Source organism: Amaranthus tricolor, chromosome 17 (assembly GCF_026212465.1).
Source record: "Amaranthus tricolor cultivar Red isolate AtriRed21 chromosome 17, ASM2621246v1, whole genome shotgun sequence".
Lineage (NCBI taxonomy): Eukaryota > Viridiplantae > Streptophyta > Magnoliopsida > Caryophyllales > Amaranthaceae > Amaranthus > Amaranthus tricolor.
In genome coordinates, this window is record NC_080063.1 from 3,867,092 (window position 1) to 3,879,634 (window position 12,543).

Here is a 12,543-nt window from a genome sequence, read left to right on the forward strand (position 1 = left end):
AGATCCTGAAATGGATTAGCATCTAGTCAATGAAGAATACAAAGCAAATAGAACATGATTCTCAACTCATTAATCGCTAATCTCACATGGGTAACTACTGTTTTTTGTCGCTTTCCTTAATTGAAATTTTAATTATTAAGCTTAAAAAGTCATAATTCTTGTTAATCTCTACTTTAAGATTGATTGTGATTGGTTATCCTAAACAGTTAAAAGAGTGATTAACCAAATTTCAAGATGATAAAACACAGAAGAGAGAGAAGCATTTATTGACAGATTCGAGGTTTTGGTAGGTGCATGTCACATGGCCAAGACTTAACTTATGTCCAATCTTATTGGTCCAGCCTCTATCTGTTATAGCTTAATGCTTAGGCTTATTAAAATAATCCTAATATTAGATAATCCAGTCTTATTTCAATTGAAACATATACCATTTTTTTATGTAAAATTGTAAGTTTGATTCTCGTTGTTCTCATCCCTTTTCTTCAGCCTAATCAGCCTGCACTCAAGAAAAAAAAACTCTCTTTTATTCAGCTTAAGTGCCCTATTTATTTCTACACATGTGAATAATTAATTCAATGATAAACATCTTTAAACGTGTATAATTAAAAATTATAAAGTTAATATTAATAAAATTTATATCGAGACGAATCAAGCATGTTTTTACCAGAAATGTCCAAAATTAATTCAATTTATTGAAATCGAGACCCAACTCAGAAAACAACTAGTATATAAAAATTAAAATCAGATTGTCAAAATATACATATACTAAAGAACTATAATTAACTTGATCTGAGATATTATATTCAAAATTCACCCAAATATTTAAATGAATTTTTCTAATTTTATATATTAAGAATAATATACAAGTTAAAAGTTGACCCATAGAGTATAAAAAAAAGTACAACTAAGCTAAAAAGGAGTATTAATTATTGAATTTCTAATAATTGGTTAGGGATTTGCTTAAACCATAAGAATTGAGTAATCACAATGAGGACAATTGTAATCCATTATTATCTTCAATAATCTATTAATGTATTATTAATCCTTGATTAATGTCGCCAAAAGGGTCAAGTTAAGTATGGATTAGGAGACTTTTTCAAAAAATCCAAGCTTAATTCTCTCAAAATCATCCATAAAAGTCGCTTTCAACAAATAAAGTCTAACCATTGATTTGTCTGCCTCCCCTTTCTTGGAACCCTTCAAACGTCAAATTTGTTGAAAGCTTACATCTTTTGAGTTTTGGGGGCACCAAACCTTAATAAGTCCAAGTAAAATTTTAGGTATCACAAAAACAAAATTATGGAGTGACTAAAATCTTAATAACTTTTTTGTTTTCTATATTCAATATGGATTACATCTTTTTTTTAAAATTTTGTTCATAAAATTTTAGCATAAGAGTTTTTTTATTTTGTATTTACTATGAAAAATAAAAAATTTTAAGTTAATTAAGTTTAAGTTACATTGATTATTAACTCGTTTTATTAAATGAGTTATACAAGTTTATTTCAAGTTTAAATTGTTAACCTTAATCTAATTCATTTAATAAACAGATTAAATTGAGTCTACTCATTTAATTAATTAAGTTAAAAGTCTCAATCAAAATTCACTTATTTTGATAACATTCGAATCGGTTTAACTTTTATCGGGCCTATCTCCCCAATTCGAGCTAGGTCTTTTTATCCATAAGGATTCTGCTAAGTCTGATGAAGAGTTCGTTTAATCAAAAATATTAAAGTTAACAAAATTAGAGACAAATCCTATTTAGTAAAGAAAGGGATTAGAAAAAGAATTGAAATATCACCAACTAAATCCTAAATCCGTTGATGGAGGTTTAGCGTAAAGTAAAAATTAAATTGGAGGATTGGATTAAATTTTAAACTTCACAAACTCATGATATATAATTAAATATAAAATACAAACAACTAAATACTTTTTAAGCTCTAATATATCATTTACTCGTTCGAGAAAAAACATATATTAATATTGAGTTACTTGTACCAAGTAGTTAAACATAAATTGTTAATATATGGAAAATTGATTCAAAATAATCCCAACTATTGCTTATTGGCCATAAATAATCTCTATTATTGATTATTTTTAAATAATTTCAACTTTAACCTGAATTTGTTTAAGACATACACTACAACTTGATAACCTAGGATAGCAGGTTAGCTCCATTTAAAAAAAATAAAAAATAAAAAAATAAATAAAGGAAAAAAAAGTAAAAAATACTTCTTCACACCCCAACCCTCCTTCTCCACCACCAGTCACGCCAGGAACAACCGTGTTGATGGTGGGGTGGCCGGTTGGTGGTGGAGGAGGAGGGTTGGGGTGTGGAGAAGTGTTTTTACTTTTTTTTTCCTATATTTATTTATTTTTTTCTTTTCTTTTAGATGGAGGTAACTTGCTATTCTAGGTTACCAAGTTGCAGTGTATGCCTTAAACAAATTTAGGTCAAAGTTGGGATTATTTAAAAATGATCTATAGTGGGGATTATTTATGGCCAATGAGCGATAGTTGGGATTATTTTGAGCCAATTTTTCTTAATATATTAGGTGGATGAATATCTCAAGTCTTATATTGAAAAAAGAAAAAAGAATGAACCAAAATATAAGTCAACTAACTTCAAATTAATATAAAACCTTTTAAAAAGGTATGAAAGTAAAAGAAAAAATTATTTAGAATAATTTAATTTTTTCATGATATTTCGATAATACTTCCACCTGTTGATTAAATATGATGAAAAATCTCAATTTAAAAAGGTATTTGTCTAAAGTAAATTCGAGTAACCGAATAGTCTACTATAGTAGATAATTTATCCAAAAATTAAAAAACATTTTCTAAAATTTGGATTATTTATAGTTAAGTAGTTGAAACTATTATTAAAGTATCATGAAAATGTTAAAACATTTCTAAGTAATTTTTCCAAAATAAAATTGTAAGAACTCAATCTTAAGCGGACAATAACAAAGCACACTTCATCAAATAATAAAACTCGCTAATTTAATTAATATTCAGTAGTAGGTGTATCTGTTTATGAATGAGTTCTATGAGTACTAAATAAAGCCATATTCTTAGATGGTGCATGAAGCCCCCAAAACAACTTAAAAGATGAAATGACAGGTGAAATTGAAATTCACTATACTACCACGTGCCACCAAACTTAACTTGTTGAGAACATGCGTGCATGGAATAAAAAAATTATACAGAAAAAAAAAACTACAGGTTTTTCTTTTCTTTTATTACATGGTAGACTAAATAGAATGAAATATACGAATGAATTAAATTTGAAACTTTTTAAAAAGTGTTATTTACCCTACAATTAAAATAAGTCGTGATTCTTAAAAAGTTAAGGTTTTTGTTTATTTGAATTTTAGAAATACAAGTAAAATTTAGTGAAGAAAAATAAGATAAAAAAAAATAAGTAATACTTTCTCCATTTCAAAATACTTACAATATTTGCTTTTTACGCGGTTCAATGCACTAAATCAAACCTTAATATCTATAATTATGTATAAAAATTTGATACTAATAATATTTACATCGAGACGAATCAAACAAGATCTCAATTGACTATGCTTTAAGTTATAGATTAATAATTAATTACAAATTAAGGTAGATAAGTGAATAGTACAAGTATTTCAAATATTGTGAGAAAATTGAAACGAAGAAAGTATAAAGAGTGGTTAAATTGAATAGAGAATTAGTTTATAAGTAAAATTAAAAAAAAATATAGATTGTTAAAAAAAATACTTCCTCCTATTCAGCTTATGTGTCCTATTTTTTTTTATGGTCAAGTCACCTTAATTGTCCCATTTCTATTTTTGGTATGGGTTTTTGACTTTTATACCCTTAGTAGCTTTATTCTATTTTCAATTATACCCTTCATTACCCATACTAATTTTCTTCCCTTACATTAAAAATCCATAATATCATTCTCTTTCCTACCCTTAGAGTCTCACTTTTGACTCTTCTTAAAATCCGTTAAAAGTCAAATGGGACTCTAAGGTAAATAGGAGGGAGTATAAAATTACTAAGACAAATATAGAAAGTCAGCTTCAGCTTGCACAGATACTTTGAAAAAAGTCAATTCATTTCTTTTGTCTAAATGGGTAGGTGAATTTTGAAAAAATGCAGTTCCTACAAAATAGGTGTAGCTTCCATCCACGAAACTTGAGAATTAATTTGAGGTAATAAGCTAATTCAACATTTTGGCCATATAGGATCATTTAAACATACACTAATTCTATAGTCAAATTTTACAATTATCTAATCTTAATTATTGATTATTTTAATATATCGCGTTAAAAATCATTTAATCTTAATTATTGATTATTCTAATATTAAATGTCAAAATCATCTAATTAATATAAAATGTCAAAATTATCTAATCTTAACCATTGAGGATCATCTTGCTCTAGAAATTAATTTTGTCCGATAACTTATTTGACGTGAAATCTTACTCTAATATGAATAACTAGTTATTCTAGATGAATACTACAAGATAAGGGAAGATTGTAATTTGTTAATTATATGAAAAATTTACAAGATATTTAAATAAATATAAACAAATTTTAATTCTTGGACTTTTTACTCAATAGCACGGCATGCTTTTGCCTTTTATTAATACCAAAGTTGTTGTGATCAGAGACGATCTCTTCAAAGGACGCATTAGATATATGGGTTATATAACCCAATTAATACAAATTAAAGAGATGATAAGAATATGTACTTCTTCTTTTGAGGTCGTCTTTTTGAAAGACGATCTCTCACAAAAATAGCTATTATTAATACAATATGCCCCACATGGTGCAAGAAGGGTATCCATAGGAGAGCACAATAAGCGATTGCTTCATACACTTCTTTGTAAAGGCTTCTTTTTTCAGAGTCCCTTTGATCTATCTGTTCGTTCCCATGTCCTTTGCCCACATATATTAAATTTTATACAAGATTTTTTTTATGCTATGCTTTATCTTAATCTCAATTTCCCAATTGTCAATATTTGTGATTAGCTAATTTTATTTATGGCATTTTAAAATTTTTGTTCAAATTTCTATCTTTTCAATTGTGATGTATTGATGGTCATATGACTCATTGTGTTTCCTATTTATTATTTATAATCATACTTTTTATTATATTTTTTTTATAGAATGAGCAATATATATATATATATATATATATATATATATATATATATATATATATATATATATATATATATATATATATATATATAATTTGTGTATGTAGATGGAATGTAAATTTTTTTGCAATTTCAAAATATTTAAGACGGCTTTATGTGCTTTATTATTGAGTTAGATAAAAAAAAATTTATTTAGTCGATTCTACAAATTAAATTTTGACATATATTTTCTCCAATAAACATAAAAATCAATCAAAGTAAATATAGCAAATCGTAAGAGGTACAAAAGTACTCCTAATAAATGTCCAACACCTTGCATTGATCATGCATATTTTTAAGGATACATGTCTTTGATTAAAATTTGGCCACTAGGATTAACATATTAGAACACCCTGATTAGTTCATGCAAATATTATTTTATTTTTCGGATAAAAATTCTAAATTCAATTCTCACCTAATCTATCTTTCCATTTCGTGATCCAAATAAGTATAATAAAAAATAATGAAATGAGTTTACTATTTGGTGTTTATTAACTTCCAACCTTCCAGGAAAATAACTTTAATTTCTCAAGGGATATAAAATATTAAGTGAGTGTGATAAATGATAAGAATATAATTGATGATACATCATTATCACATTAAGCTTAGTTTAATGAAAGTGCTGAATCCAGCATATTAAAGTCAACTTTGGAAAATACTTTCCCCGACAATACCATAATTAATGTGAATGTGAGAAATAACAAAGCTACCAACGAATTAAGGACTAAATAATAAATGTTGGGATTTTTCATGTGTATGGAAAATATAAATTTAATAAATTTGCAGCACTTAAATTAAGGGGGACGGAGGTCACCACTATTATCATTATATATAAACAACAATTAGACCATAATATCGGTTCGATTCACGATTTTAATAATTTTTTTGACAAATTTATAGAAATAAGAAAATAAAATTTTTAGAATAATTTATTAGTCTTTTAAATGTATGTAAAAATTGTAACAATTATTATTTTTGAGATTAATGGATATATATTAATTTTTGTATTATAAAAAGTCAATGATGATAATGAGGAAAATTTTCATGGTAAAATATATGTATTTTTGAAGTGGATGATGTAAGCATGTTTTTATTATAGTAATAACTATTAAATTATTAATTTATTATAGATGAACAGATTCATTTATTCTTTTACTTTTTCCTTATTTGATAAAATACAATTCTTATAGTTTTTTTCATTCAACCGGTGAAAAGCTTGTAAGAATAATAGATTAAAATAATGAGTAAATTTTATTATTTTTTCATTCATCATATAATTAGACAATGTTATTTGATTATTTTAAAAATGAAATAGGATGTCTTAATTCAATTAGTCAGATTATATATCATAATTTAAGATTATCTCACGGTAAGATTGTCTTAAACAAGAATTTGTGATGTTACTTTATAGCTTTTACTAGTATAGAAACCGCTACAATACACGAGTTTAATTAATAAGTAATTACATATTAATACAAATTTTAAAAGAAATATGCAGTTTTTTATTATCGTTATCAAAATTATAATATTTTCCAATAAATGTAATTATCGCTATAAAAATTAGTTTTATAAGAATATCATATCTGTTGATTGAATAAATAACTATTGACTACATATACTGGTAATGTCAGTATAAGAACCCTTCTTATGATAAGAACAACCCTTAATAAAATTTGACTTGTATTCAAAAGCATAATAATATTGCTGTGTAAATGTTGAAAATCAGAATTATCAAAAGAAAAAACAGTTGTATAGAGTAATAGAAAATCGTTTTGGTCTAAGTAGATCAAGAACTAAAGAATGTAGAAAGAATGATACAGAGAGAATGAGAGAAGGAAGAAGAAACTCATAGAACAATCTTATTATCAATCATAATATATTTTCTTACAACAATACTGTTTTTCTATTTAAATAAGGCATAAGGTCTCTAGCAGAAACTAAGTTCTAACAAACTGTTAACAAACTTGCTTAGGTGGCAAAACACCTCTAACAAACTAACTAACAGAATAACTAGTGGTCATGATGAAGCAGAAGCAGTATTCCCAATACCCCCGTCAAACTAGGATTAGGTGTTGTGACTAATCCTAGATTGGAGAGAAGATGCTTGAAATGTGGTGAGGGAATGGATTTGGTGAACAAATCTGCGAGTTGAGATTTGGTAGGCAAATATGTTAGCTGAATAAGGCCCTCCATGACTTTATCCCTTGTGAAGTGACAGTCAACTTCTATGTGTTTTGTTCTGTCATGAAACACTGGGTTCTTTGCTATATATATTGCAGACTGATTGTCACATCACAGTTAAGTGTGACAGGCTTGAGATCTTGAATGCCTAATTCTTCCAATAATCTCACAAGCCATGTAAGTTCACTGGCTGCTGATGCCATTGCTCTGTATTCTGAGTCAGAGGATGATCTAGAAACATTAGATTGTTTCTTGCTTTTCCATAATATAGGAGATTTCCCTAGGAGAATCAGATAGCCAGTGACAGACTTCCTAGAATTAGGACTGGCTGCCCAGTCAGCATCAGAAAAGGCTTGTAATGTAAGCTGTTCAGAAACATTTAAGAGAATACCTTTTGTTATGGTACCTGAGATGTACTGCAAAACATGTTGTAAAGCTTGTAAATGTGGTTCTTTAGGATCTTGCATAAACTGGCTGAGAGTTTGAACTGCATAACTAATATCTGGTCTCGTATTTATCAAAAAATTCAGTTTACCAATCAAAGATATATAATGTGATGGATCATTAACTGGATCACCATGATCAATATATAACTTCAGATTTATTGGTAATGGAGTTGGTGAGATAGTGCTGATGTCAAAGCCACTGAAATCTAACAATTCTTTTGCAAATTTGTTTTTGAGATAAGACATAACCCTAAGCACAATTTGTAACCTCCATACCTAGAAAGTAATGGATATGACCCAAATCTTTGATACTGAAAGAATTGTGCAGATGCATTTTCAGGTCTGAAATAGCAGCAGAATCTGAACTAGTGAGCACAATATCATCAACATATACTGCAGCTATAGTCAAATACCCTTGACACCTTTTAAGAAATAATGAATAATCTGATTTAGATTGTATAAAACCTTGTGACTGCAATGCAGACATCAGTTTAGCATACCACTGCCTGAATGCTTGTTTTAAACCATATAATGACTTTCTCAATCTGCAGACTTTGTGCTTTGGATTAGGTATTCCCTTAAGCATTTGCATATAAACTTCCTCAACTAAATCACCATGGAGAAAGGCATTGTTTATATCAAGTTGATATACAGGCCAGTTGTTATGAGAAGCAAGAGACAAAACACATCTCAAAGTAGGCATTTTAATGACAGGAGAGAAAGTCACTTCAAAATCAACACCATGTTTCTGAGTATAGCCTTTTGCAACTAATCTGGCTTTAAATCTTTCCAAAGAACCATCAGACTTTAGCTTGATTTTATAAACCCATTTACACTTGACTGTCTTCTTTCCTTTCGGAAGTGTTACTGCTTCCCAAGTGTTGTTATTCTTGAGAGGTTTAATCTCAGAATCCATAGCTATGACCCATCTTGGGTCCTGAATAGCCTCTTCATAAGACTGTGGTTCAGAATAATTATTATCTGAATATGTAGAAATCTCATTAGAACTGAGACTGACTAGATTGCACCAATGTGTCATGCCAGAAAGACAATGATAATCACTGAGGCAAGCAGGCTTTTTTCTTGTCCTGGTAGATTGTCTTTGTGGAATTTGTAATGATGGTGATGAAACTTTAGAGATAAGGGAAGAATCAGAAGATAAAAGATCAGTTAAGTAAGGTGAAGCATGTATAGTTGGTGGATTAGGATAAGGATTAGGATTAGGATTAGGAGTGGAAAGATCAACTGTTTGGGAATCAAAAGTATCACTGTGAATCTGAGTATTAAGGAATATATTAGGAATATCATCAAAAGTGAAAGGAGAAATAGGAGTAGAAACAGGTAAATAAAGATGTGATGCAGAAGAGGGATTAGATTGGTTTTTCAGATGAAAAGGATAATGAAACTCATGAAACACAACATCTTTAGACACAAGAATTTTATAAGACTGTAAATTTAGGACTTTGTATCCTTTTTGTCCTATAGCATAACCAAGGAACACACATGGAATAGCTCTTGGCTCTAGTTTAGTTCTATTATGTTTAGGTGTAGAAACATAGCAAAGACAACCAAAAGCTTTGAGGAAATTATAGTTTGGGGATTGTTTGAAGAGAATCTCATAGGGAGTGGAATTATGTGTAGGTTTTAAAGGCATTCTGTTTATAAGGTAAGTAGCACAAAGTAAAGCTTACCCTCAAAATTGTATAGGCAATTTTGCTTGGAAAAACAAAGCTCTGGCAGTTTCAACAATGTGTCTATGTTTCCTTTCAACTACACCATTCTTCTGTGGTGTGTCTACACAACTTGTCTCATGCAGAATACCTTTTTGAAGAAAAAATTGTTTCAGTGGTCCCTCACATAATTCCTTTGCATTATCAGATCTCACTCTCTGGATTTTCTTTTGAAATTGTGTTTCAATAAGCATGAAAATTTGATTTAGAACAGAAGTAACATCAGACTTGTATTGGATAAGATGAGTCCATGTATACCTTGAGAAATCATCAACAATGGTAATGAATTGATTACAACTATTGTGAGTTGAAACTCTATAAGGTCCCCACAAGTCAATATGTATTAGCTGAAATACATCATTGCTTTTTATTGAGCTAGAAGGAAAAGGTAATCTAGTTTGTTTTGACATAGGACTAATCTTACATATACTGGTATCTATACAATCTTTTATTGGACAATCAACTATAATATGTTTGAGTTGAGAAAATGGAAGATGGCCTAGCCTTAGATGCCACAGCCTGCCTTTATTGGTTTGAGAATGCTCTGAAGCAGAAGCAACAACATTGAGAGATTTAGGAACTGAGAGTATTTGCAAAGAGTTCTGAACTTGGTATAGGCCATCAGAAAGTTTACCAAGAAGAATTTGAGGCTCTTTCAAGGAGTGCCCCTGAATATAGCAAGCATTATGAGTGAAATACAAAGAGCAGGAATAGCTAAACAAAATTTAGTAACTGAAAACAGGTTAAAGTGAAAACTAGGTGCATGAAGAACATTGGACAAAACTATATCAGTGTTCAGTCTTACTGAACCAATATGACATATTTCAATCTTATTTCCATCAGGTATCATAATAGATCCTTTAAAAGGTCTAACATCATTGAACAATTTCAGATTATTGCAGAAGTGATCAGTTGCCCCACTATCAATTACCCATTGTGATTTGAAACAAGAAATTAAGCATAGAGTACCTGCTAAATTTGCTTGATAAGCGATCTCTGGGTCTGCATTTTGTGCTGTATTTGGTTCTGCAGTTGATGAATTCTTCTTATTCATAAGCTCCAAAAGATATTTGTACTAATCAACACTGATGTTTGGAGTAAGTGCAGAATCTGCGGCAGTTACAAAACCTGAGCCTTGTGTACCAGTTATGCTTTGAACTGAAACTGCTACTCTTTTATCCTTAAACCCCTTGAAACCAGGAGGATAACCGTGGACTCTAAAACATCTCTCATAACTATGTCCAGGAACTTTGCAATGAGTGCAATAATATGAAGATGCAGATCTTTTATTGTTTCCATTTGACTGGTAAAATTTTGCACTCTGACTCCTCTGATTAGGCATAAAAGGCTTGTTCTGAATAGCAAAAGCCATTGGCTCTGGAACATCATTCTGAGCTAATTCTTTGTGTGATTCTTCTTAAGCAAATAATCTGTAAGCCTCAGATAAATTTGACAGTTCTTTCATCATTAGCACATTACTTCTAATGCCTGAGAATTGTTCTTTTAATTTCATCATAAATCTGATTAATCTCATGTTCTGTTGTTGCTTAAACATTTTTCCAGTGAGATTACATGTGCACTTGTTACAAATACAAGTAGGCATTGGATCAACAAAATTCATATCATCCCATAGTAGCTTGAATTTAGTATAAAATTCAAGAACAGAAGACATTTCTTGCTCAATTTCAGCCAATTGTTTTTCAAGATTGTAAATCTTTTTTGTATGAGAACTATAAGACTTCTCATCTAAATCCTCCATATTTCATAAGCAGTGTTAAAGGTCATAACAATATCAGCAATTTTGGGATCCAGATTAAAGATGATCCAGGACATGATCATATCATTGCATCAATTCCAAGCTGATATTTCAGGTTCTGTTTCTGGAATGGATAGAGTTCCATCAATGAATTTCAGTTTGTTTCTTGTAGAAAAAGCCATCAATATGCACTTCTTCCAATTAGAGAAGCATGTGCCATTAAATTTGGTGCCAACTAGCTGTTGTGGAGTACAATCAGAAGGATGTATATAATAGACTGAAGAAGGATCATTATTTGGTAACAATCTGGCAACATTTTGTGAAGTATTCTCAGTGTTCATTTTAGTAGGAAGGAGAATTAACAGGGAAGAAATAAAGATTCAAATACAAAATAAAGGAGAATAAACAGGGAAGAAACAAAGATTCAAATACAAAATTCAGAAATTCTATAGCAGGTTAAAAAGAACAAATTGAGTTCAGGAAGAACAAAACAAGAAACACAGATTCAAAATAAAATCCAATAGGAAGCAAGTAATCAGATGCAAGAGATGAAGCAATAATAAAAAAAACGTGTCTCAGCAATTGTGTAAAACACAATCAGAACAATAGAAAAACTCTAGAACTATCACTTCAAGAACACTGCTAATTGTCAAGGAAAACTGTTGTGCTCTGATACCATGTTGAAAATCAGAATTATCAAAAGGAAAAACAGTTGTATAGAGTAATAGAAAATCGTTTTGGTCTAAGTAGATCAAGAACTAAAGAATGTAGAAAGAATGATACAGAGAGAATGAGGAAGGAAGAAGAAACTCATAGAACAATCTTATTACCAATCATAATATATTTTCTTACAACAATACTGTTTTTCTGTTTAAATAAGGCATAAGGTCTCTAGCAGAAACTAAGTTCTAACAAACTGTTAACAAACTTGCTTAGGTGGCAAAACACCTCTAACAAACTAACTAACAGAATAACTAGTGGTCATGATGAAGCAGAAGCAGTATTCCCAATAGTAAAAAATGAAAAATAATGAATTCTTATATATTTATTAATTATTTATTATCATTTGTAATTTTCTTTCAAATTTTAAAAGTAATGATCAAAAATTCTCTACATACACATTATTTTTTTTTAATAAAATGTCCTAGATTTTAAAAATAGTGATCTTTTAAGAAAGTTTTTAATTTCATAATATTATTTATTACCTAATTTTGCATAACTTTTAAATATGCCTACAAATTATGTACA

General features: G+C 29.3%; 1 protein-coding gene across 1 annotated transcript; it reads right to left on the reverse strand.

Moving 5' to 3' along the window:
- Positions 1-7,192: 7,192 nt before the first annotated feature.
- Positions 7,193-8,055, reverse strand: LOC130804436 (secreted RxLR effector protein 161-like). Its single transcript, XM_057668866.1, has 2 exons — positions 7,464-8,055; positions 7,193-7,323 (listed from the first exon to the last, which is right to left on the reverse strand). The coding sequence occupies exons 1-2, from the start codon at positions 8,053-8,055 to the stop codon at positions 7,193-7,195; spliced, it is 723 nt and encodes a 240-aa protein (XP_057524849.1).
- Positions 8,056-12,543: the final 4,488 nt, after the last annotated feature.